The sequence below is a fragment of the Oncorhynchus clarkii genome, unplaced genomic scaffold (assembly GCF_045791955.1).
Source record: "Oncorhynchus clarkii lewisi isolate Uvic-CL-2024 unplaced genomic scaffold, UVic_Ocla_1.0 unplaced_contig_6320_pilon_pilon, whole genome shotgun sequence".
Classification (NCBI taxonomy): domain Eukaryota; kingdom Metazoa; phylum Chordata; class Actinopteri; order Salmoniformes; family Salmonidae; genus Oncorhynchus; species Oncorhynchus clarkii.
Window position 1 is genome coordinate 70001 of NW_027261141.1, and position 23926 is coordinate 93926.

At 43.2% G+C, this 23926-nt stretch overlaps 1 protein-coding gene across 1 annotated transcript in view; it reads right to left on the bottom strand.

Annotated features, from left to right (window-relative positions):
* LOC139405210 (CUB and sushi domain-containing protein 3-like) overlaps nucleotides 1-23926 on the bottom strand; it is a gene marked incomplete at its 3' end in the record, with an annotated part of 429588 nt that overhangs the window by 53563 nt on the left and 352099 nt on the right. Inside the window, exons 36-40 of the mRNA XM_071147639.1 lie at nucleotides 19993-20117; nucleotides 19685-19781; nucleotides 16232-16336; nucleotides 9026-9144; nucleotides 922-991 (exon numbers count right to left, since the gene is read on the bottom strand). Of these exons, the coding sequence (XP_071003740.1) occupies nucleotides 922-991; nucleotides 9026-9144; nucleotides 16232-16336; nucleotides 19685-19781; nucleotides 19993-20117 (516 nt within the window). The remainder of the gene's footprint in view (nucleotides 1-921; nucleotides 992-9025; nucleotides 9145-16231; nucleotides 16337-19684; nucleotides 19782-19992; nucleotides 20118-23926) is intronic.

A 23926-nucleotide genomic window follows, 5' to 3' on the forward strand; every position in this document is an offset into this window, starting at 1 on the left:
TAAACATGTGTATGTTGTAAAAATAAACATTTTTTTGATTTGATTTTTGATTTGGACTGCTCTCCAATCCTAGAAGTCATCCTACCAATCAGCAGTATAGCAGAGAGGACTGCTCTCCAATCCTAGAAGTCATCCTACCAATCAGCAGTATAGCAGAGAGGACTGCTCTCCGATCCTAGAAGTCATCCTACCAATCAGCAGTATAGCAGAGAGGACTCCTCTCCAATCCTAGAAGTCATCCTACCAATCAGTACAGCAGAACTAAACAGGCTATTGGTTGCCGTGGATATAGATACATTCTAACTGATTGGTTGCCGTGGATATAGATACATTCTGACTGATTGGTTGCCGTGGATATAGATACATTCTAACTGATTGGTTGCCGTGGATATAGATACATTCTGCCTGATTGGTTGCCGTGGATGTAGATACATTGTGACTGATTGGTTGCCGTGGATATAGATACATTGTGACTGATTGGTTGCCGTGGATATAGATACATTCTGACTGATTAGTTGCCGTGGATATAGATACATTGTGACTGATTGGTTGCCGTGGATGTAGATACATTCTGACTGATTGGTTGTCGTGAATATGGATAAATTCTGGCTGATTGGTTGCCGTGGATATGGATACATTCTGACTGATTGGTTGCCGTGGATATAGATACATTCTGACTGATTAGTTGCCGTGGTTATAGATACAGTTACATCTAAAAACGTACAATGTTTCTTTCCTCTGAATTGATATTGTAATGAGGTACCGTAGTCATAGTGATAGCAGAAATGTCTGTGATGGTTCATGCAGGTGTGATGGTAGATACGGATGGTTAATCTCATCCCAGAACACTATGAACTTCTATACTGTAAACATGTAAACATTACCATAATAAAGACGACTTGTATGGAATGAATACATTACCTAAGCACAGAGGTACGGGGTAATTCCATCGTCTGACGGGCCCTGGCATACACGTTATGTATTCATTACCCTGCAAGAGAAAAGAAAATGTATACATTACCCTGCAAGAGAAAATATAAATGTATACATTACCCTGCAAGATAAAATATATATGTATACATTACCCTGCAAGATAAAATATATATGTATACATTACCCTGCACGATAAAATATACATGTATACATTACCCTGCACGATAAAATATACATGTATACATTACCCTGCAAGATAAAATATATATGTATACATTACCCTGCACGATAAAATATATATGTATACATTACCCTGCAAGATAAAATATATATGTATACATTACCCTGCAAGATAAAATATTAATGTATACATTACCCTGCAAGATAAAATATATATGTATACATTACCCTGCAAGATAAAATATATATGTATACATTACCCTGCACGATAAAATATACATGTATACATTACCCTGCACGATAAAATATACATGTATACATTACCCTGCAAGATAAAATATATATGTATACATTACCCTGCACGATAAAATATATATGTATACATTACCCTGCAAGATAAAATATATATGTATACATTACCCTGCAAGATAAAATATTAATGTATACATTACCCTGCAAGATAAAATATATATGTATACATTACCCTGCAAGATAAAATATATATGTATACATTACCCTGCACGATAAAATATATATGTATACATTACCCTGCAAGATAAAATATATATGTATACATTACCCTGCAAGATAAAATATACATGTATACATTACCCTGCAAGAGAAAATATATATGTATACATTACCCTGCAAGATAAAATATACATGTATACATTACCCTGCAAGATAAAATATACATGTATACATTACCCTGCACGATAAAATATACATGTATACATTACCCTGCAAGATAAAATATATATGTATACATTACCCTGCAAGATAAAATTTTATGTATACATTACCCTGCACGATAAAATATTAATGTATACATTACCCTGCAAGATAAAATATTAATGTATACATTACCCTGCACGATAAAATATATATATGTATACATTACCCTGCACGATAAAATATTAATGTATACATTACCCTGCACGATAAAATATATATGTATACATTACCCTGCGCGATAAAATATACATGTATACATTACCCTGCAAGATAAAATATTAATGTATACATTACCCTGCAAGATAAACTATTAATGTATACATTACCCTGCAAGATAAAATATAAATGTATACATTACCCTGCACGATAAAATATTAATGTATACATTACCCTGCACGATAAAATATATATGTATACATTACCCTGCACGATAAAATATATATGTATACATTACCCTGCAAGATAAAATATATATGTATACATTACCCTGCAAGATAAAATATACATGTATACATTACCCTGCAAGATAAAATATATATGTATACATTACCCTGCAAGATAAAATATATATGTATACATTACCCTGCAAGATAAAATATATATGTATACATTACCCTGCAAGATAAAATATACATGTATACATTACCCTGCAAGATAAAATATACATGTATACATTACCCTGCAAGATAAAATATACATGTATACATTACCCTGCACGATAAAATATTAATGTATACATTACCCTGCAAGATAAAATATATATGTATACATTACCCTGCACGATAAAATATATATGTATACATTACCCTGCAAGATAAAATATACATGTATACATTACCCTGCAAGATAAAATATACATGTATACATTACCCTGCAAGATAAAATATACATGTATACATTACCCTGCAAGATAAAATATATATGTATACATTACCCTGCAAGATAAAATATTAATGTATACATTACCCTGCAAGATAAAATATACATGTATACATTACCCTGCAAGATAAAATATATATGTATACATTACCCTGCAAGAGAAAATATTAATGTATACATTACCCTGCAAGATAAAATATTAACGTATACATTACCCTGCACGATAAAATATTAATGTATACATTACCCTGCAAGATAAAATATGAATGTATACATTACCCTGCACGATAAAATATACATGTATACATTACCCTGCAAGATAAATATTAATGTATACATTACCCTGCAAGATAAAATATTAATGTATACATTACCCTGCAAGATAAAATATTAACGTATACATTACCCTGCACGATAAAATATTAATGTATACATTACCCTGCAAGATAAAATATTAATGTACAGGTAAAGTCTGAAGTTTACATACACCTGAGCCAAATACATTTAAACTCTGTTTTTCACAATTCCTGACATTTAATCCGAGTAAAAATTCCCTGTCTTAGGTCAGTTAGGATCACCACTTTATTTGAATAATAGTAGAGAGAATTATTTATTTCTTTCATCACATTCCCAGTGGGTCAGAAGTTTACATACACTCAGTTAGTATTTGGCAGCGTTGGCCTCCTTGCTTACACACGCTTTTTCAGTTCTGCCCACAAATTTTCTATGGGATTGAGGTCAGGGCTTTGTGATGGCCACTCCAATACCTTGACTTTGTTGTCCTTAAGCCATTTTGACACACCTTTGGAAGTACACTTGGGATCGTTGTCCATCTGGAAGACCCATTTGCGACCAAGCTGTAACTTTCTGACTGATGTCTTGAGATGTTGCTTCAATATATCCACATCATTTTCCTTCCTCATCTTGCCATCTATTTTGTGAAGTGCACCAGACCCTCCTGCAGCAAAGCACCCCCACAACATGATGCTGCCACCCCTGCGCTTCACGGTTGGGATGGTGTTCTTTGGCTTGCAAGCATCCCCCTTTTTCCTCCAAACATAACGATGGTAATTAAGCCCAAACAGTTCTATCAGACCAGAGGACATTTCTTCAAAAAGTTCAATCTTTGTCCCCATCTGCAGTTGCAAACCCTAGTCTGGCTTTTTTATGGCGGTTTTGGAGCAGTGTCTTATTCCTTGCTGAGCAGCCTTTCAGGTTATGTCGATATAGGACTCGTTTTACTGTGGATATAGATACTTTTGTACCTGTTTCCTCCAGCATCTTCACAAGGTCCTTTGCTGTTGTTCTGGGATTGATTTGCACTTTTCGCACCAAAGTACGTTCATCTCTAGGAGACAGAACGCGTCTCCTTCCTGAGCAGTATGGCGGCTGCGTGGTCCCATGGTGTTTATACTTGCATACTATTGTTTGTACAGATGAAAGTGGTACCTTCAGGAGTTTGGAAATTGCTCCCAAGGATGAATCAGGCTTGAGGAGGTCTACGATTTTATTTCTGAGGTCTTGGCTGATTTCTTTTGATTTCCCAATGATGTCAAGCAAAGAGGCACTGAGTTTGAAGGTTGGCCTTGAAATACATCCGCAGGTACACCTCCAATTGTCTCAAATTATGTAAATTAGCCTATCAGAAACTTCTGAAGCCAAGACATAATTTTCTGGAATTTTCCAAGCAGTTCAAAGACAACTTAGTCAATTTAGTGTATGTCAACTTCTGACCCACTGGAATTGTGATACAGTGAATTATAAGTGAAATAATCAGTCTGTAAACAATTGTTGTAGAAATGACCGGTGTCATGCACAAAGTACATGCCCTAACTGACTTGCCAAAACTATAGTTTGTTTAACAAGAAATTTGTGGAGTGGTTGAAAAAAACGAGTTTTAATGACTCCGACCTAAGTGTATGTAAACCTCCGACTTCAACTGTATACATTACCCTGCACGAGACAATGGACATGTATATATTACCCTGTAAACAAACACATCTATTCAGCACTGTAGGATGTGGCTATATCACATTAAGTGCATCCCAAATGGCACCCTAGTCCCTATATAGTACACTACTTTAGACCAGGCCCTATGGCACCCTATTCCCTATATAGTGCACTACTTTAGACCAGGCCCTATGGCTCTATATAGGGAATAGGGTGCCATTTGGGATGCCCTGTAGGAAACAAACAAATATAACGGAATACCACAGAAACCTTTGAAAATGCTGATTCATATCAAACAAAGGCCATGAAAACAACAGGGAGAGAAACATGTCTGATTCATATCAAACACAGGCCATGAAAACAACAGGGAGAGAAACATGTCTGATTCATATCAAACAAAGGCCATGAAAACAACAGGGAGAGAAACATGTCTGATTCCTATCAAACAAAGGCCATGAAAACAACAGGGAGAGAAACATGTCTGATTCCTATCAAACACAGGCCATGAAAACAACAGGGAGAGAAACATGTCAAAAAGGGTGTCTTCACATTATTTTGGCTCGTGGTTTTCATTCCTCATCTTTATCCTCAAGGTCTCTACTGTATAATAAAAGGTCATTGTCTCTGAAGGGAATAGGGTGCAATTTGGGACACAACCAGTATGTGGATGTTGGACACAACCAGTATGTGGATGTTGGACACAACCAGTATGTGGATGTTGGACACAACCAGTATGTGGATGCTGGACACAACCAGTATGTGGATGCTGGACACAACCAGTATATAGATGATGGACACAACCAGTATGTAGATGTTGGACACAACCAGTATGTAGATGTTGGACACAACCAGTATATAGATGTTGGACACAACCAGTATGTGGATGTTGGACACAACCAGTATGTAGATGCTGGACACAACCAGTATGTAGATGTTGGACACAACCAGTATGTGGCTGTTGGACACAACCAGTATGTGGATGCTGGACACAACCAGTATGTGGATGCTGGACACAACCAGTATGTGGATGTTGGACACAACCAGTATGTAGATGTTGGACACAACCAGTATGTAGATGTTGGACACAACCAGTATGTGGATGTTGGACACAACCAGTATGTAGATGCTGGACACAACCAGTATGTAGATGTTGGACACAACCAGTATGTGGATGATGGACACAACCAGTATATAGATGTTGGACACAACCAGTATGTAGATGTTGGACACAACCAGTATATAGATGCTGGACACAACCAGTATGTAGATGCTGGACACAACCAGTATGTAGATGCTGGACACAACCAGTATATAGATGTTGGACACAACCAGTATGTGGATGTTGGACACAACCAGTATGTAGATGCTGGACACAACCAGTATGTGGCTGTTGGACACAACCAGTATGTGGATGATGGACACAACCAGTATATAGATGTTGGACACAACCAGTATGTAGATGTTGGACACAACCAGTATATAGATGCTGGACACAACCAGTATGTAGATGCTGGACACAACCGGTATGTAGATGCTGGACACAACCAGTATATAGATGTTGGACACAACCAGTATGTAGATGTTGGACACAACCAGTATGTGGATGCTGGACACAACCAGTATGTGGATGCTGGACACAACCAGTATGTGGATGTTGGACACAACCAGTATGTAGATGTTGGACACAACCAGTATGTAGATGTTGGACACAAACAGTATGTGGATGTTGGACACAACCAGTATGTAGATGCTGGACACAACCAGTATGTAGATGTTGGACACAACCAGTATGTGGATGATGGACACAACCAGTATATAGATGTTGGACACAACCAGTATATAGATGTTGGACACAACCAGTATGTAGATGTTGGACACAACCAGTATATAGATGCTGGACACAACCAGTATGTAGATGCTGGACACAACCAGTATGTAGATGCTGGACACAACCAGTATATAGATGTTGGACACAACCAGTATGTGGCTGTTGGACACAACCAGTATGTGGATGCTGGACACAACCAGTATGTGGATGCTGGACACAACCAGTATGTGGATGTTGGACACAACCAGTATGTAGATGTTGGACACAACCAGTATGTAGATGTTGGACACAACCAGTATGTAGATGTTGGACACAACCAGTATGTAGATGCTGGACACAACCAGTATGTAGATGTTGGACACAACCAGTATGTAGATGTTGGACACAACCAGTATGTAGATGTTGGACACAACCAGTATGTGGCTGTTGGACACAACCAGTATGTGGATGTTGGACACAACCAGTATATAGATGTTGGACACAACCAGTATGTAGATGTTGGACACAACCAGTATGTAGACGTTGGACACAACCAGTATGTGGATGTTTGATGTTGTTTGTGCCAGAGGTGAAGGATCTCCTGCTGAGGTGTTTAACTGGTCATAAAATGAATTATATTAATTACAGTAACTGGTCATAATATTAATTATATTAATTACAGTAACTGGTCATAATATTATTTACAGTATTATTACAGTCATAATATGAATTAGAGTAACGGGTCATACATAATATTAATTATAGTAACTGATTATAATATTAATTACAGTAACCGGTCATAATATGAATTATATTAATTACAGTAACTGGTCATAAAATGAGTTATATGAATTACAGTAACTGGTCATAATATTAATTATATTAATTACAGTAACTGGTCATAATATTAATTATATTAATTCCAGTAACTGGTCATAAAATTAATTACAGTAACTGGTCATAATATAAATTAGAGTAACTGGTTAAAATATTAATTACAGTATCTGGTCATAATATGATTTAAAGTAACTGGTCATACATAATATTACTCATATTAATTATAGGAACTGTTTATAATATTAATTACAGTAACTGGTCCTAATATTAATTATATTAATTACAGTAACTGGTCCTAATATTAATTATATTAATTATGGTAACTAGTCATGCTATTATTTATGTTAATTATGGTAACTATATATTAATAATCTTATCTACTCTGAGTGAGTTTCATGAGGGTTAGTTAGTTAGTCTGAACAGCACAGATCAAGTGTGTGTGTGTGTGTTTGTCTGCTGGTGTGTGTGTGTGTGTGTGTGTGTGTGTGTGTGTGTGTGTGTGTGTGTTTGTCTGCTGGTGTGTGTGTGTGTGTGCGTGTTTGACAGAGGGAACAGGAAACTGTTACAGTTAGTTTAACCTCCCACACACACACACACACACACACACACACACACACACACACACACACACACACACACACACACACACACACTTACATACACACACGCACGAAAACACTCCCACACACTTACACGCACACACATACATACACACACGCACAAGCATTCTCACACATACACACACACGCTCACACACACAGTATTTATCCTAACACACTCGGTGTATGTGTGTGTGTGTGTGTGTGTGTGTTTCACTTCAACCTTCAGGGTATTCCCTGGGTCTGGATATCTAAACTGGCAGCTCAACATCAGACTTGTGTCCCAAATGGAACCCTATTCCCTCTATAGTGAACTAGAGCCCTGTGGAGCCCTGCTCAAAATAGTGCACTACGTAGGGAATAGGGTCCCAACAAGCTCTCACGTCAGAATTAGACCTTCACCCATGTTTTTCAAAAATGTTCAAATTTCTAAGTTGTTCGCAAAGTCAAATTTCAACGTTTTTAAAGTTAAGTTAAGTTGAGTTAAGTTACATTGAGTTAAGTTACATTGAGTTAAGTTACATTGAGTTAAGTTGCATTGAGTTAAGTTGAGTTAAGTTACATTGAGTTAAGTTAAGTTGAGTTAAGTTGAGTTAAGTTACATTGAGTTAAGTTACATTGAGTTAAGTTAGGTTGAGTTAAGTTGCATTGAGTTAAGTTACATTGAGTTAAGTTAAGTTACATTGAGTTAAGTTACATTGAGTTAAGTTAAATTGAGAGTTAAGTTACATTGAGTTAAGTTACATTGAGTTAAGTTAACTCAATGTGCACCAAAGGGCAGATGCCTTCGTCCATCCACCACTGGCCAACCCTACACCGCCCTAGCAAAACCAAAACCCACCTGAAGGCAACAGAGCAAGTGTGTGTGTGTGTGTGTGTGTGTGTGTGTGTGTGTGTGTGTGTGTGTGTGTGTGTGTGTGTGTGCGTGTGTGTGTGTACTTACCTTCAGAGAGTAGCCTTGGTAACAGAGCAAGTGTGTGTGTGTGTGTGTGTGTGTGTGTGTGTGTGTGTGTGTGTGTGTGTGTGTGTGTGTGTGTGTGTGTGTGTGTTTGTGTGAGTGTGTGAGTGTGTGCGTCGCCGTGCGCGTGTGCGTGTGTGTACTCACCTTCAGAGAGTAGCCTTGGTCACACTGAAAGGAAACCATGTCCCCCACAGTGAAGCGCTGGCCCACATTGACACCGTTGAGGGGAGGCTGAGGTTCTGGGCATGAATCCAAACCTATTGCTTAGGACAGAGTCAAAACACACGCGTGGAAATAGCAATCACTTGTCTGCAAATCAAGATCAGTACAGGAACATAGAAACAAACACGAACCATTCAAAACAGTAGAACACAGTAAGGAACCGGTAGTTAACACCTTATAGGAATACTGAGAGATGATAGGTAGTTATATCACTCCTTATAGGGATACTGAGAGGTGATAGGTCGTTATAATACAACTAGGAATATTGAGAGATAATTGGTAGTTATAACACTTCTGAGTGGTCAGAGAGTGATGAGTAGAGGGGGGAGTGGAGTGGAGATGGAGTCTGTGTGTGGTACACATAGTGGTGAGAGACTATGAGTGGTGAACAGAGTGGTGAGAGACTATGACTGGTAAACAGAGTGGTGAGAGACTATGAGTGGTAAACAGAGTGGTGAGAGACTATGAGTGGTGAACAGAGTGGTAAACAGAGTGGTGAGAGACTATGAGTGGTGAACAGAGTGGTGAGAGACTATGAGTGGTAAACAGAGTGGTAAACAGAGTGGTGAGAGACTATGAGTGGTAAACAGAGTGGTAAACAGAGTGGTGAGAGACTATGAGTGGTGAACAGAGTGGTAAACAGAGTGGTGAGAGACTATGAGTGGTAAACAGAGTGGTAAACAGAGTGGTGAGAGACTATGAGTGGTGAACAGAGTGGTGAGAGACTATGAGTGGTAAACAGAGTGGTGAGAGACTATGAGTGGTGAACAGAGTGGTGAGAGACTATGAGTGGTAAACAGAGTGGTGAGAGACTATGAGTGGTAAACAGAGTGGTGAGAGACTATGAGTGGTGAACAGAGTGGTGAACAGAGTGGTGAGAGACTATGAGTGGTAACCAGAGTGGTAAACAGAGTGGTGAGAGACTATGAGTGGTAACCAGAGTGGTAAACAGAGTGGTGAGAGACTATGAGTGGTAAACAGAGTGGTGAGAGACTATGAGTGGTAACCAGAGTGGTAAACAGAGTGGTGAGAGACTATGAGTGGTAACCAGAGTGGTAAACAGAGTGGTGAGAGACTATGAGTGGTAAACAGAGTGGTGAGAGACTATGAGTGGTAACCAGAGTGGTAAACAGAGTGGTGAGAGACTATGAGTGGTAACCAGTGTGGTGAACAGAGTGGTGAGAGACTATGAGTGGTAAACAGAGTGGTGAGAGACTATGAGTGGTGAACAGAGTGGTAAACAGAGTGGTGAGAGACTATGAGTGGTAAGCAGAGTGGTGAGAGACTATGAGTGGTAAACAGAGTGGTAAACAGAGTGGTGAGAGACTATGAGTGGTAAACAGAGTGTTAAACAGAGTGGTGAGAGACTATGAGTGGTGAACAGAGTGGTGAGAGACTATGAGTGGTAAACAGAGTGGTAAACAGAGTGGTGAGAGACTATGAGTGGTAAACAGAGTGTTAAACAGAGTGGTGAGAGACTATGAGTGGTAAACAGAGTGGTGAGAGACTATGAGTGGTAAACAGAGTGGTAAACAGAGTGGTGAGAGACTATGTGAGTGGTGAACAGAGTGGTAAACAGAGTGGTGAGAGACTATGAGTGGTAAACAGAGTGGTAAACAGAGTGGTGAGAGACTATGAGTGGTGAACAGAAATAAACCTAAAGAGTTCAGGTGTTCAGAACACAATGCCATCCATCATCTCAGCAGGCTGTTATATTTGGATATTCTTACTCCTGGTAGTCATGGTGTGGAGAGTGTTGGGCATGTGGGGGAGAGTGGTAACATGCTGTTTTAAGTAAGGGGTGAGAGGGTGAAGAGATTGATGTAGGAGACTGATTCGCTGAAGAGATTGATGTGGGAGAGGGGTGAAGAGAGTGATTGGCGAAAGCTTTCAAATGTACTGTAAAATGTGTATTTACGGTTAAGAAGCTTATGGGATAGAACAACCCACTGAGAGACAGACAGGGTTAGTGATATAACAACCCACTGAGAGACAGACAGGGTTAGTGATAGAACAACCCACTGAGAGACAGACAGGGTTAGTGATAGAACAACCCACTGAGAGACAGACAGGGTTAGTGATAGAACAACCCACTGAGAGACAGACAGGGTTAGTGATAGAACAACACACTGAGAGACAGACAGGGTTAGTGATAGAACAACCCACTGAGAGACAGACAGGGTTAGTGATAGAACAACCCACTGAGAGACAGACAGGGTTAGTGATAGAACAACCCACTGAGAGACAGACAGGGTTAGTGATAGAACAACCCACTGAGAGACAGACAGGGTAAGTGATAGAAAACCCACTGAGAGACAGACCGGGTTAGTGATAGAACAACCCACTGAGAGACAGACAGGGTTAGTGATAGAACAACCCACTGAGAGACAGACAAGACAGAGGCTGAGGAGAGCGGGGAGTAGACTTGGTGAGAGCGTTGTAATATATGCTGATCTCTACAGGTGGTAGACGGTGGGAGAGTGGTATACAGGTTTAGAGGTGCTGAGAGACTGAGACGGACCGATTGGGGCTGTGGTGAGATGTTGTGGGAGACAGGTGATGACAGGCATCTTGAATATAAAGTATGTTTATCTCTAAGTTTGGGGGAAGGTGGGACACAGGGCTAAAGGAGATAGAGAGACAGATGTTGAGGACAGTGGCTGGTGTTAGTGGGAGACAGAGAGACAGATGTTGAGGACAGTGGCTGGTGTTAGTGGGAGACAGAGAGACAGATGTTGAGGACAGTGGCTGGTGTTAGTGGGAGACAGACAGACAGATGTTGAGGACAGTGGCTGGTGTTAGTGGGAGACAGACAGACAGATGTTGAGGACAGTGGCTGGTGTAGTGGGAGACAGTCAGACAGATGTTGAGGACAGTGGCTGGTGTTAGTGGGAGACAGACATACAGATGTTGGGGAGAGTGGCTGGTGTTAGTGGGAGACCGGTGGGTCCCCACTCAGAGAGATAGACAGACAGATGTTGAGGAGAGTGGCTGGTGTTAGTGGGAGACAGAGAGACAGATGTTGAGGACAGTGGCTGGTGTTAGTGGGAGACCGGTGGTCAGAGGGTTACAGTTCCCCACTCAGAGAGATTGGCAGAGAGAGAGGCAGGCAGAGAGGCAGAGAGATTGGCAGAGAGAGAGGCAGGCAGAGAGGCAGAGAGATTGGCAGAGAGAGAGGCAGGCAGAGAGGCATAGAGGCAGAGAGATTGGCAGAGAGAGAGGCAGGCAGAGAGGCAGAGAGATTGGCAGAGAGAGAGGCAGGCAGAGAGGCAGAGAGATTGGCAGAGAGAGAGGCAGGCAGAGAGGCAGAAAGATTGGCAGAGAGAGAAGCGGGCAGAGAGGCAGAGAGATTGGCAGAGAGAGAGGCAGGCAGAGAGGCATAGAGGCAGAGAGATTGGCAGAGAGAGAGGCAGGCAGAGAGGCATAGAGGCAGAGAGATTGGCAGAGAGAGAGGCAGGCAGAGAGGCAGAGAGATTAGCAGAGAGAGAGGCAGGCAGAGAGGCAGAGAGAATGGCAGAGAGAGAGGCAGGCAGAGAGGCAGAAAGATTGGCAGAGAGAGAGGCGGGCAGAGAGGCAGAGAGATTGGCAGGCAGGCAGGCAGGCAGGCAGGCAGGCAGGCAGGCAGAGAGGTAGAGAGGCAGAGAGATGGTGGATGAGCTCAGTTAGCCTGGTCCCATCTGGAACCCTGGGTGTCCTTTAGCCAACTCCTCCGATGACCTGACCAGTGGCTGGTGTTAGTGGGAGACCGGTGGTCAGAGGGTTACAGTTCCCCACTCAGAGAGATTGGCAGAGAGAGAGGCAGGCAGAGAGGCAGAGAGATTGGCAGAGAGAGAGGCAGGCAGAGAGGCAGAGAGATTGGCAGAGAGAGAGGCAGGCAGAGAGGCATAGAGGCAGAGAGATTGGCAGAGAGAGAGGCAGGCAGAGAGGCAGAGAGATTGGCAGAGAGAGGCAGGCAGAAAGGCAGAGAGATTGGCAGAGAGAGAGGCAGGCAGAGAGGCAGAAAGATTGGCAGAGAGAGAGGCGGGCAGAGAGGCAGAGAGGCAGAGAGATTGGCAGGCAGGCAGGCAGGCAGGCAGGCAGGCAGGCAGGCAGAGAGGTAGAGAGGCAGAGAGATGGTGGATGAGCTCAGTTAGCCTGGTCCCATCTGGAACCCTGGGTGTCCTTTAGCCAACTCCTCCGATGACATGACTAGTGAGATGAGATGGCTGAAACAGATCCAGCTGGGCTTGTCAACACGAGTCCTGGAGGTCCTGGAGGACCAAAACACTAGAAAATAAAACCAGCAGTACTTTGGCCCTCTAGGTCCACTAGCTGAATAGTCCTGTCATCATAGTATGACAACGATAGACAGAGGACTTGGTTAAACCCTGTCATCATGGCATGACAACGATAGACAGAGGACTTGGTTAAACCCTGCCATCATGGCATGAAAACCACCAGCATTCCACCCATAACACTGTCAAATACTATTTTCACTACAAAAGCAATTCACGTACTTACTCCATGTTTCTTCATTAACTCTGTGCTATTGACACATCATGAAGTATTCCGTACCCCATTAACCTTGTTTTTTAAGAACAAGGCCAGCAGCAACCCACCCTGAATCCCACTGCTAGTTTGCATGTGAAGATAAACAGGGTTGGTCCTGGTCAGTCCCTGGATGGGAGACCAGATGCTACTGGAAGTGCTGTTTCCTCTGGTCTAAAGAAAATATATATAGTGGCTTGTGAAAGTTTTCACCCTCTTGGCATTTTTCCTAATTTTGTTGCCTTACAACCTGGAATTAAAATATATTTTTGGGGGGTTCGTATAATTTGATTCACGCAACATGCCTAACACTTTGAAGATGCAAAATATATTTTATTGTGAAACAAACAAGAAATAAGAAAAAAAACTGAAAACTACCCCCCCCCACAAAGTCAATACTTTGTAGAGCCAACTTGTGCAGCAATTACAGCTGCACGTATCTTGGGGTGTGTCTCTCTATAAGTTTGGCACATCTATCCACTGGGATTTTGGCCCATTCTTCAAGACAAACTGCTCCAGCTCCTTCAAGTTGGATGGGTTCCGCTGGTGTGCAGCAATCTTTAAGTCATACCACAGATTCTCAATTGGATTGAGTTCTGGGCTTTGACTAGGCCATTCTAAGACATTCAAATGTTTCCCCTTAAACCATTTGAGTGCTGCTTTCCCAATCCCTGCCGATGAAAAACATCCCCACAACATGATGCTGCCACCACCATGCTTCACTGTGAGGATGGTGTTCTCGGGGTGATGAGCGGTGTTGGGTTTGCTCCAGAAATAGCATTTTCCTTGATAGCCAAAAGGCTACATTTTAGTCTCATCTGACCAGAGTACCTTCTTCAATATATTTGGGGAGTCTCACACATGCCTTTTGGCGAACACCAAATGCGTTTGCTTATTTCTTTCTTTAAGTAATGGCTTTTTTTCTGGCCACTCTTCCATAAAGCCTAGCTCTGGGGAGTGTACGGCTTAAAGTGGTCCTACAGACAGATACTCCAATCTCTGCTGTGGAGCTTTGCAGCTCCTTCAGGGTTATCTTTGGTCTCTTTGTTGCCTCTCTGATTTAATGCCCTCCTTGCCTGGTCCATGATTTTTGGTAGGTGGCCCTCTCTTGGCAGGTTTGTTGTGGTGCCATATTCTTTCAATTTTTTTTAATAATGGATTTAATGGTGCTCCGTGGGATGTTCAAAGTTTCTGATATTTTTTAATAACCCAACCCTGATCTGTACTTCTCCACAACTTTGCCCATGAACTATTTGGAGAGCTCCTTGGTCTTCATGGTGCCGCTTGCTTGGTGGTGCCCCTTGCTTAGTGGATTTAAGGGTCCGGCAGGGTAGCCTAGTGGTTAGAGTGTAGGGACGGTAGGTAGCCTAGTGGTTAGAGTGTAGGGACGGTAGGTAGCCTAGTGGTTAGAGTGTAGGGACGGTAGGTAGCCTAGTGGTTAGAGTGTAGGGACGGTAGGTAGCCTAGTGGTTAGAGTGTAGGGACGGCAGGGTAGCCTAGTGGTTAGAGCGTTGGACTAATAACCGGAAGGTTGCAAGTTGAAATCCCCGAGCTGACAAGGTACAAATCTGTTGTTCTGCCCCTGAACAAGGCAGTTAACCCACTGTTCCTAGGCCGTCATTGAAAATAATAATTTGTTCTTAATTAACTGACTTGCCTGGTTAAATAAAGGTTAAATAAAAACATAAAGATTAGTGGTGTTGTAGACTCTGGGGCCTTTCAGAACAGGTGTATATATACTGAGATCATGTGACAGGTCATGTGACACTTAGATTGCACACAGGTGGACTTTATTTAACTAGTTATGTGACTTCTGAAGGTAACTGGTTGCACCAGATCTTATTTAGGGGCTTCATCGCGAAGGTGGTGAATACAATATACACGCACCACTTTATCATTTTATTATATTTGTATTTTTTTTAAACAACATATTTTTGTACATTTCACTAAACCAATTTGTACTATTTTGTGTATGTTCATTACATTAAATCCAAATAAAAATCAATTTCAATTAAAGGTTGTAATGCTACAAAACAGGACAAACGACAAGGGGGATGAATACTTTTGCAAGGCGCTGTATAGTGTATATAATCCCAATGCCCCAGGACAGTGATTGGGGACATTGCCCTGTAGGGTGCCGTCTTTCAGATGGGATGTTAAACGAGTGTCCTGACTCTCTGCGGTCACTAAAAATCCCAGGGTAATTTATCGTCAGAGTAGGGTTGTTAACTCTATAAATTCACAATCTGACCCTCATACCATCATGGTCACCTAATCATCCCCAGTTTACAATTGGCTCATTCATCTCCCCTTGATCTTTTCCCCAGGTCATTGCTGTAAAACGAAAACGTGTTCTCAGTCAATTTACCTGGTAAAATAAGGATATAAAATAGAAGACACTGACAGTCAGAGGACTTGTATCCTCCAGATTACACCTGATCTAGGACCAGCCTATAGCTAAGTGTATCTCTTCATACCTGTATACTCCAGATTACACCTGATCTAGGACCAGCCTATAGTTAGGTGTATCTCTTCATACCTGTATACTCCAGATTACACCTGATCTAGGACCAGCCTATAGCTAGGTGTATCTCTCCATACCTGTATACTCCAGGTGGAAGCCTGCTGCAGACACACTGATGTCGGACTGGAAGGTCAGGTAGATGTTGTTGGAGGTGCTGTTCAGGAGCTGGGGGATGGTCGTACCTACAGAACATACCCATGGAGACAGTGAAGTGGGAGTTACAGTAGGAAGGGTCTCTAGGGGGGAAAGACATACACTGTATGTGACTGGAACGTAGAACATACGCATGGAGACAGTCAATAAGAAAATATCATAAAATACACTACACCAGGGATCACCAACCCTGTTCCTAGAGAGAAACCCTCCTGTAGGTTTTAACTCCAACCCAGTTCCTGGAGAGACCCTCCTGTAGGATTTGACTCCATCCCTGTTCTTGGAGAGAAACCCTCCTGTAGGTTTTAACTGCATCCCTGTTCCTGGAGAGAAACCCTCCTGTAGGTTTTAACTCCAACCCTGTTCCTGGAGAGATACTGTTTTACGGGCTTTAACTCCAACCCTGTTCCTGGAGAGACACCCTCCTGCAGGTTTTAACTCCAACCCTGTTCCTGGAGATAGGTCCTCCTGTAGGTTTTAACTCCAACCCTGTTCCTGGAGAGATACCCTCCTGTAGGTTTTACTCCAACCCTGTTCCTGGAGAGAGACCCTCCTGTAGGTTTTAACTACAACCCAGTTTTTGGAGATAGACCCTCCTGTAGGTTTTAACTCCAACCCTGTTCCTGGAGAGAAACCCTCTTGTAGAGTTTTACTCCAACCCTAATGTAGCGCACTCGATTCTAATAATTAGCTGGATGAAATGCTGAATCTGATTAGTTTCAACTGGGGTTGGGGTCGAAGTGAAAACCTACAGGAGGTCAGCTCTCCAGGAACAGGGTTAGAGAGCCGTGCCCGACACACATTAACTGTCTCTGAGCAGGTGCTGGATATGTATTTATTAAGTCCTATTAGATAGATTTATTTGACACCGTTTCCACCACTCAGGTCTTCTTCATCAGGTGAAGACTAGAGTCCGTCAGGTCTTCTTCATCAGGTCTTCTTCATCAGGTGAAGACTAGAGTCAGTCAGGTCTTCTTCATCAGGTCTTCTTCGTCAGGTGAAGACTAGAGTCCGTCAGGTCTTCTTCGTCAGGTGAAGACTAGAGTCAGTCAGGTCTTCTTCATCAGGTCTTCTTCATCAGGTGAAGACTAGAGTCCATCAGGTCTTCTTCGTCAGGTGAAGACTAGAGTCAGTCAGGTCTTCTTCATCAGGTCTTCTTCATCAGGTGAAGACTAGAGTCAGTCAGGTCTTCTTCATCAGGTCTTCTTTGTCAGGTGAAGACTAGTCCGTCAGGTCTTCTTCATCAGGTGAGGACTAGTCAGGTCTTCTTCATCAGGTGAAGACTAGAGTCGGTCAAGTCTTCTTCATCAGGTGAAGACTAGTCAGGTCTTCTTCATCAGGTGAAGACTAGAGTCAGTCAGGTCTTCTTCATCAGGTGAAGACTAGAGTCCGTCAGGTCTTCTTCATCAGTTGAAGACTAGAGTCAGTCAGGTCTTCTTCATCAGGTGAAGACTAGAGTCGGTCAGGTCTTCTTCATCAGGTAAAGACTATTTCATTTGCTAGGCAAGTCAGAGGGAGTCAGTCAGGTCTTCTTCATCAGGTGAAGACTAGAGTCTGTCAGGTCTTCTTCGTCAGGTGAAGACTAGAGTCAGTCAGGTCTTCTTCATCAGGTGAAGACTAGTCAGGTCTTCTTCATCAGGTGAAGACTAGAGTCCGTCAGGTCTTCCTCGTCAGGTGAAGACTAGAGTCCGTCAGGTCTTCTTCATCAGGTGAAGACTAGTCAGGTCTTCTTCATCAGGTGAAGACTAGAGTCCGTCAGGTCTTCTTCGTCAGGTGAAGACTAGAGTCAGTCAGGTCTTCTTCATCAGGTGAAGACTAGTCAGGTCTTCTTCATCAGGTGAAGACTAGAGTCAGTCAGGTCTTCTTCATCAGGTGAAGACTAGTCAGGTCTTCTTCATCAGGTGAAGACTAGAGTCAGTCAGGTCTTCTTCATCGGGTGAAGACTAGAGTCAGTCAGGTCTTCTTCATCAGGTGAAGACTAGAGTCAGTCAGTTCTTCTTCATCAGGTGAAGACTAGAGTCAGTCAGGTCTATTTCATCAGGTGAAGACTAGTCAGGTCTTCTTCATCAGGTGAAGACTAGAGTCCGTCAGGTCTTCTTCATCAGGTAAAGACTAGAGTCAGTCAGGTCTTCTTCGTCAGGTGAAGACTAGAGTCAGTCAGGTCTTCTTCATCAGGTGAAGACTAGAGTCCGTCAGATCTTCTTCATCAGGTGAAGACTAGTCAGGTCTTCTTCATCAGGTGAAGACTAGAGTCCGTCAGGTCTTCTTCATCAGGTGAAGACTAGAGTCAGTCAGGTCTTCTTCATCAGGTGAAGACTAGAGTCAGTCAGGTCTTCTTCGTCAGGTGAAGACTAGAGTCAGTCAGGTCTTCTTCATCAGGTGAAGACTAGAGTCCGTCATGTCTTCTTCATCAGGTGAAGACTAGAGTCAGTCAGGTCTTCTTCATCAGGTGAAGACTAGAGTCAGTCAGGTCTTCTTCATCAGGTGAAGACTAGAGTCAGTCAGGTCATCTTCATCAGGTGGACTAGAGTCAGTCAGGTCTTCTTCATCAGGTGAAGACTAGAGTCAGTCAGGGCATCTTCATCAGGTGAAGACTAGAGTCATTCAGGTCTTCTTCATCAGGTGAAGACTAGAGTCAGTCAGGTCTTCTTCATCAGGTGAAGACTAGAGTCCGTCAGGTCATCTTCATCAGGTGAAGACTAGAGTCAGTCAGGTCTTCTTCATCAGGTGAAGACTAGAGTCCGTCAGGTCATCTTCATCAGGTGAAGACTAGAGTCAGTCAGGTCTTCTTCATCAGGTGAAGACTAGAGTCAGTCAGGTCTTCTTCATCAGGTGAAGACTAGAGTCCGTCAGGTCTTCTTCATCAGGTGAAGACTAGAGTCAGTCAGGTCTTCTTCATCAGGTGAAGACTAGAGTCAGTCAGGTCTTCTTCATCAGGTGAAGACTAGAGTCAGTCAGGTCTTCTTCATCAGGTGAAGACTAGAGTCCGTCAGGTCATCTTCATCAGGTGAAGACTAGAGTCAGTCAGGTCTTCTTCATCAGGTGAAGACTAGAGTCAGTCAGGTCTTCTTCATCAGGTGAAGACTAGAATCAGTCAGGTCTTCTTCATCAGGTGAAGACTAGAGTCAGTCAGGTCTTCTTCATCAGGTGAAGACTAGAGTCAGTCAGGTCTTCTTCATCAGGTGAAGACTAGAGTCAGTCAGGTCTTTCTTCATTTCCGTTTTGACATTCGGATAACTTTTTTCAAAGAGCATGCCAAATGTCGTCTCCCCCCTTCATATCCATAAGTACTCTTTTTTTACTGAGTCTTCCGATCAGACATTATTATCAATTCCAAAATGGGAGCTTTAAAAGACAAATTCTGGAGGTTGTTTCACCTGAATAGCTGCCAAGCCTTGGCGCGTTGCCATCGACGCCGTCAAAAAAGTCCAAGGAGTCCCAGTTGTGTTCCGTGGCAAAAGTTATGACCTGGATCTGAGGAAAGGAACAAAGAAATACATTTAAGAGTAAAAAAAAAAGAAATATCTAAGTTGAATAAAACAGTTGCCTCATCAATAATGGGATACACATTTTTAGCAAATTCCCATTCTAAGATAGAATTCCATGAAAGTTTAATTCTTAAACCCTTTTAACTATCAAAACGTTCCAACATGATATTCATAATGTTTCATGCTGCATCTCTCACTTGGATGCCTGCTCCCTCTGGCACAGAGATCTTCCAGATACAGTTGAGATAGTTGGCGTAGGGCTCTGGGTAACCAGGAGAAAGGATGGTCCCCTTACGAGATGTCAGCAGTCCTCCACAGGGAACTGCACAGGGTGAGAGAAGAGAGAGACAAGTCACCCAGAGGAGACCAAGGTGAGAGAAGAGAAAGACAAGTCACCCAGACACCAAGAGTAGAGAAGAGAGAGACAAGTCACCCAGACACCAAGAGTAGAGAAGAGAGAGACAATTCACCCAGAGGAGACCAGCGGTAGAGAAGAGAGAGACAAGTCACCCAGAGGAGACCAGCGGTAGAGAAAAGAGAGACAAGTCACCCAGAGGAGACCAAGGGGAGAGAAGAGAGAGAAAAGTCTTTCTCTTCTCTACTCTTGGTGTCTTCTCTACTCTCCATCACTATGGAGCCCAGGGTGTCTCCTATTCCATCACTATGGAGCCCAGGGTGTCTCCTATTCCATCACTATGGAGCCCAGGGTGTCTCCTATTCCATCACTATGGAGACCAGGGTGCCTCCTATTCCATCACTATGGAGCCCAGGGTGCCTCCTATTCCATCACTATGGAGCCCAGGGTGTCTCCTATTCCATCACTATGGAGCCCAGGGTGCCTCCTATTCCATCACTATGGAGCCCAGGGTGCCTCCTATTCCATCACTATGGAGACCAGGGTGTCTCCTATTCCATCACTATGGAGCCCAGGGTGTCTCCTATTCCATCACTATGGAGACCAGGGTTCATCCATGCATTCCTCCATCTCATCATCATCTATCCATGGGGCTTCATCCATCCATTCATCCCTCATCTGTCCATCATCCATTCACCCCAGCCACCTGCTGTTCTCCTTGTTTTATGGAGGGTTACTCATCCGTTCATCCCTCATCTGTCCATCATCCATTCATGGGTTTCATCCATCTATCATTTGTGATCCATTCACCCCAGCCCTTCTGACTACTGTAGATCTCCTGCTGGTCCCAGGGGTTTCATTATAAACCTCATAGGACCACAACCGACTACTGTAGATCTCCTGCTGGTCCCAGGGGTTTCATTATAAACCTCATAGGACCACAACCGACTACTGTAGATCTCCTGCTGGTCCCAGGGGTTTCATTATAAACCTCATAGGACCACAACCGACTACTGTAGATCTCCTGCTGCTCCCAGGGGTTTCATTATAAACCTCATAGGACCACAACCGACTACTGTAGATCTCCTGCTGGTCCCAGGGGTTTCATTATAAACCTCATAGGACCACAACCGATTACTGTTGATCTCCTGCTGGTCCCAGTGGTTTCATTATAAACCTCACAGGACCACAACCGACTACTGTAGATCTCCTGCTGGTCCCAGGGGTTTCATTATAAACCTCATAGGACCACAACCGACTACTGTAGATCTCCTGCTGGTCCCAGGGGTTTCATTATAAACCTCATAGGACCACGACCGACTACTGTAGATCTCCTGCTGGTCCCAGAGGTTTCATTATAAACCTCATAGGACCAACAACCGACTACTGTAGATCTCCTGCTGGTCCCGGGGGTTTCATTATAAACCTCATAGGACCAACAACCGACTACTGTAGATCTCCTGCTGGTCCCAGAGGTTTCATTATAAACCTCATAGGACCAACAACCAACTACTGTAGACCTCCTGCTGGTCCCAGGGGTTTCATTATAAACCTCATAGGATCATAACCGATTCCAAGCCGTAGGCTCTCCGATTATCCACACTGCAATGTATTGGACATTCAAAGTGATTTGCTAGTGTGGATACAGGAACGTAGAAATATACTTCACAGCAGAGATCAAAGCATGTCAGGTACCACGTCTACATGAATATTTGGAAAGTCCTCTACTGCACGTTACATTACGGACAGCTGTAAGGCCTCGTGTAGTTCAAACGGAACAGACATCCATCAGCCACGGAATAAAAAACAAAAAAACGATATACACTACTTTTTTCATCTGAAAGGACACAACGTGTTGCTTTAGAGAGACAACTCAAATCCTGGCTGTTGTTCTGTTGTCTATTGTCACCAGTTGCTGACTCATTTCATTTCATGACATGTATCAGAATAACAGGGACTAATGATGATGACGTTTTACATATACTCTCCTTTCAACAACGGAACACGTGACGATGTCACGGGAATGTTCCCTGAATAGAAATGACTCAACAACGGAACACGTGATGATGTCATGGGAATGTTCCCTGAATAGAAATGACTCAACAATGGAACACGTGACGATGTCACGGGAATGTTCCCTGAATAGAAATGACTCAACAATGGAACACGTGACGATGTCACGGGAATGTTCCCTGAATAGAAATGACTCAACAATGGAACACGTGACGATGTCATGGGAATGTTCCCTGAATAGAAATGACTCAACAATGGAACACGTGACGATGTCACGGGAATGTTCCCTGAATAGAAATGACTCAACAATGGAACACGTGACGATGTCATGGGAATGTTCCCTGAATAGAAATGACTCAACAATGGAACACGTGACGATGTCACGGGAATGTTCCCTGAATAGAAATGACTCAACAACGGAACACGTGACGATGTCATGGGAATGTTCCCTGAATAGAAATTACTCTTCCATCAGATCCAGGATAAGAGAGGAGATAAACAAGGTGTATCTTTTGTTTCCCTGTGTAGGAGGTCAATACTGCCTGGTTGATCCCTGTGTAGGAGGTCAATACTGCCTGGTTGATCCCTGTGTAGGAGGTCAACACTGCCTGGTTGATCCCTGTGTAGGAGGTCAAAACTGCCTGGTTGATCCCTGTGTAGGAGGTCAATACTGCCTGGTTGAATGTTTGCCTGCTGTTGTATTCACCAGCTAACCTCAGTGGAGAGCAGAGCTGCCAAAACCCATAGGGAAACTCACAGGGAAACCCATAGGGAAACCTACAGGGAAACCCACAGGGAAACCCATAGGGAAACCTACAGGGAAACCTACAGGGAAACCTACAGGGAAACTCACAGGGAAACCCATAGGGAAACCTACAGGGAAACCTACAGGGAAACCTACAGGGAAACCTACAGGGAAACTCACAGGGAAACTCACAGGGAAACTCACAGGGAAACCTACAGGGAAACCCACAGGGAAACTCACAGGGAAACCTACAGGGAAACCCACAGGGAAACCAATAGGGAAACCTACAGGGAAACCTACAGGGAAACCTACAGGGAAACTCACAGGGAAACCCATAGGGAAACTCACAGGGAAACCCATAGGGAAACTCACAGGGAAACCCACAGGGAAACCCATAGGGAAACCCACAGGGAAACTCATAGGGAAACTCACAGTGAAACCCATAGGGAAACTCACAGGGAAACTCATAGGGAAACTCACAGGGAAACCCACAGGGAAACCCATAGGGAAACCCACAGGGAAACTCATAGGGAAACTCACAGTGAAACCCATAGGGAAACTCACAGGGAAACTCATAGGGAAACTCACAGGGAAACCCACAGGGAAACCCATAGGGAAACCCACAGGGAAACTCATAGGGAAACTCACAGGGAAAGCCACAGGGAAACCCACAGGGAAACTCACAGGGAAACCCACAGGGAAACTCATAGGGAAACTCATAGGGAAACCCTCAGGGGAAACCCACAGGGAAACTCATAGGGAAACTCACAGGGCAAGCCACAGGGAAACTCAAAGGGCTCTGGTCAGAAGCAGTGCACTACATAGGGAATAGGGTGCTGTTTGAGATGCCTCCTTCAGTCATAAACAACCTGATGCCTGTCTGCCAAGGACGAACAGAGGTAGTCTACAGACAACTAGCCTGTATCTACCACACCAAGGACGAACAGGGGTAGTCTACAGACAACCAGCCTGTATCTACCATACCAAGGACGAACAGTGGTAGTCTACAGACGACCAG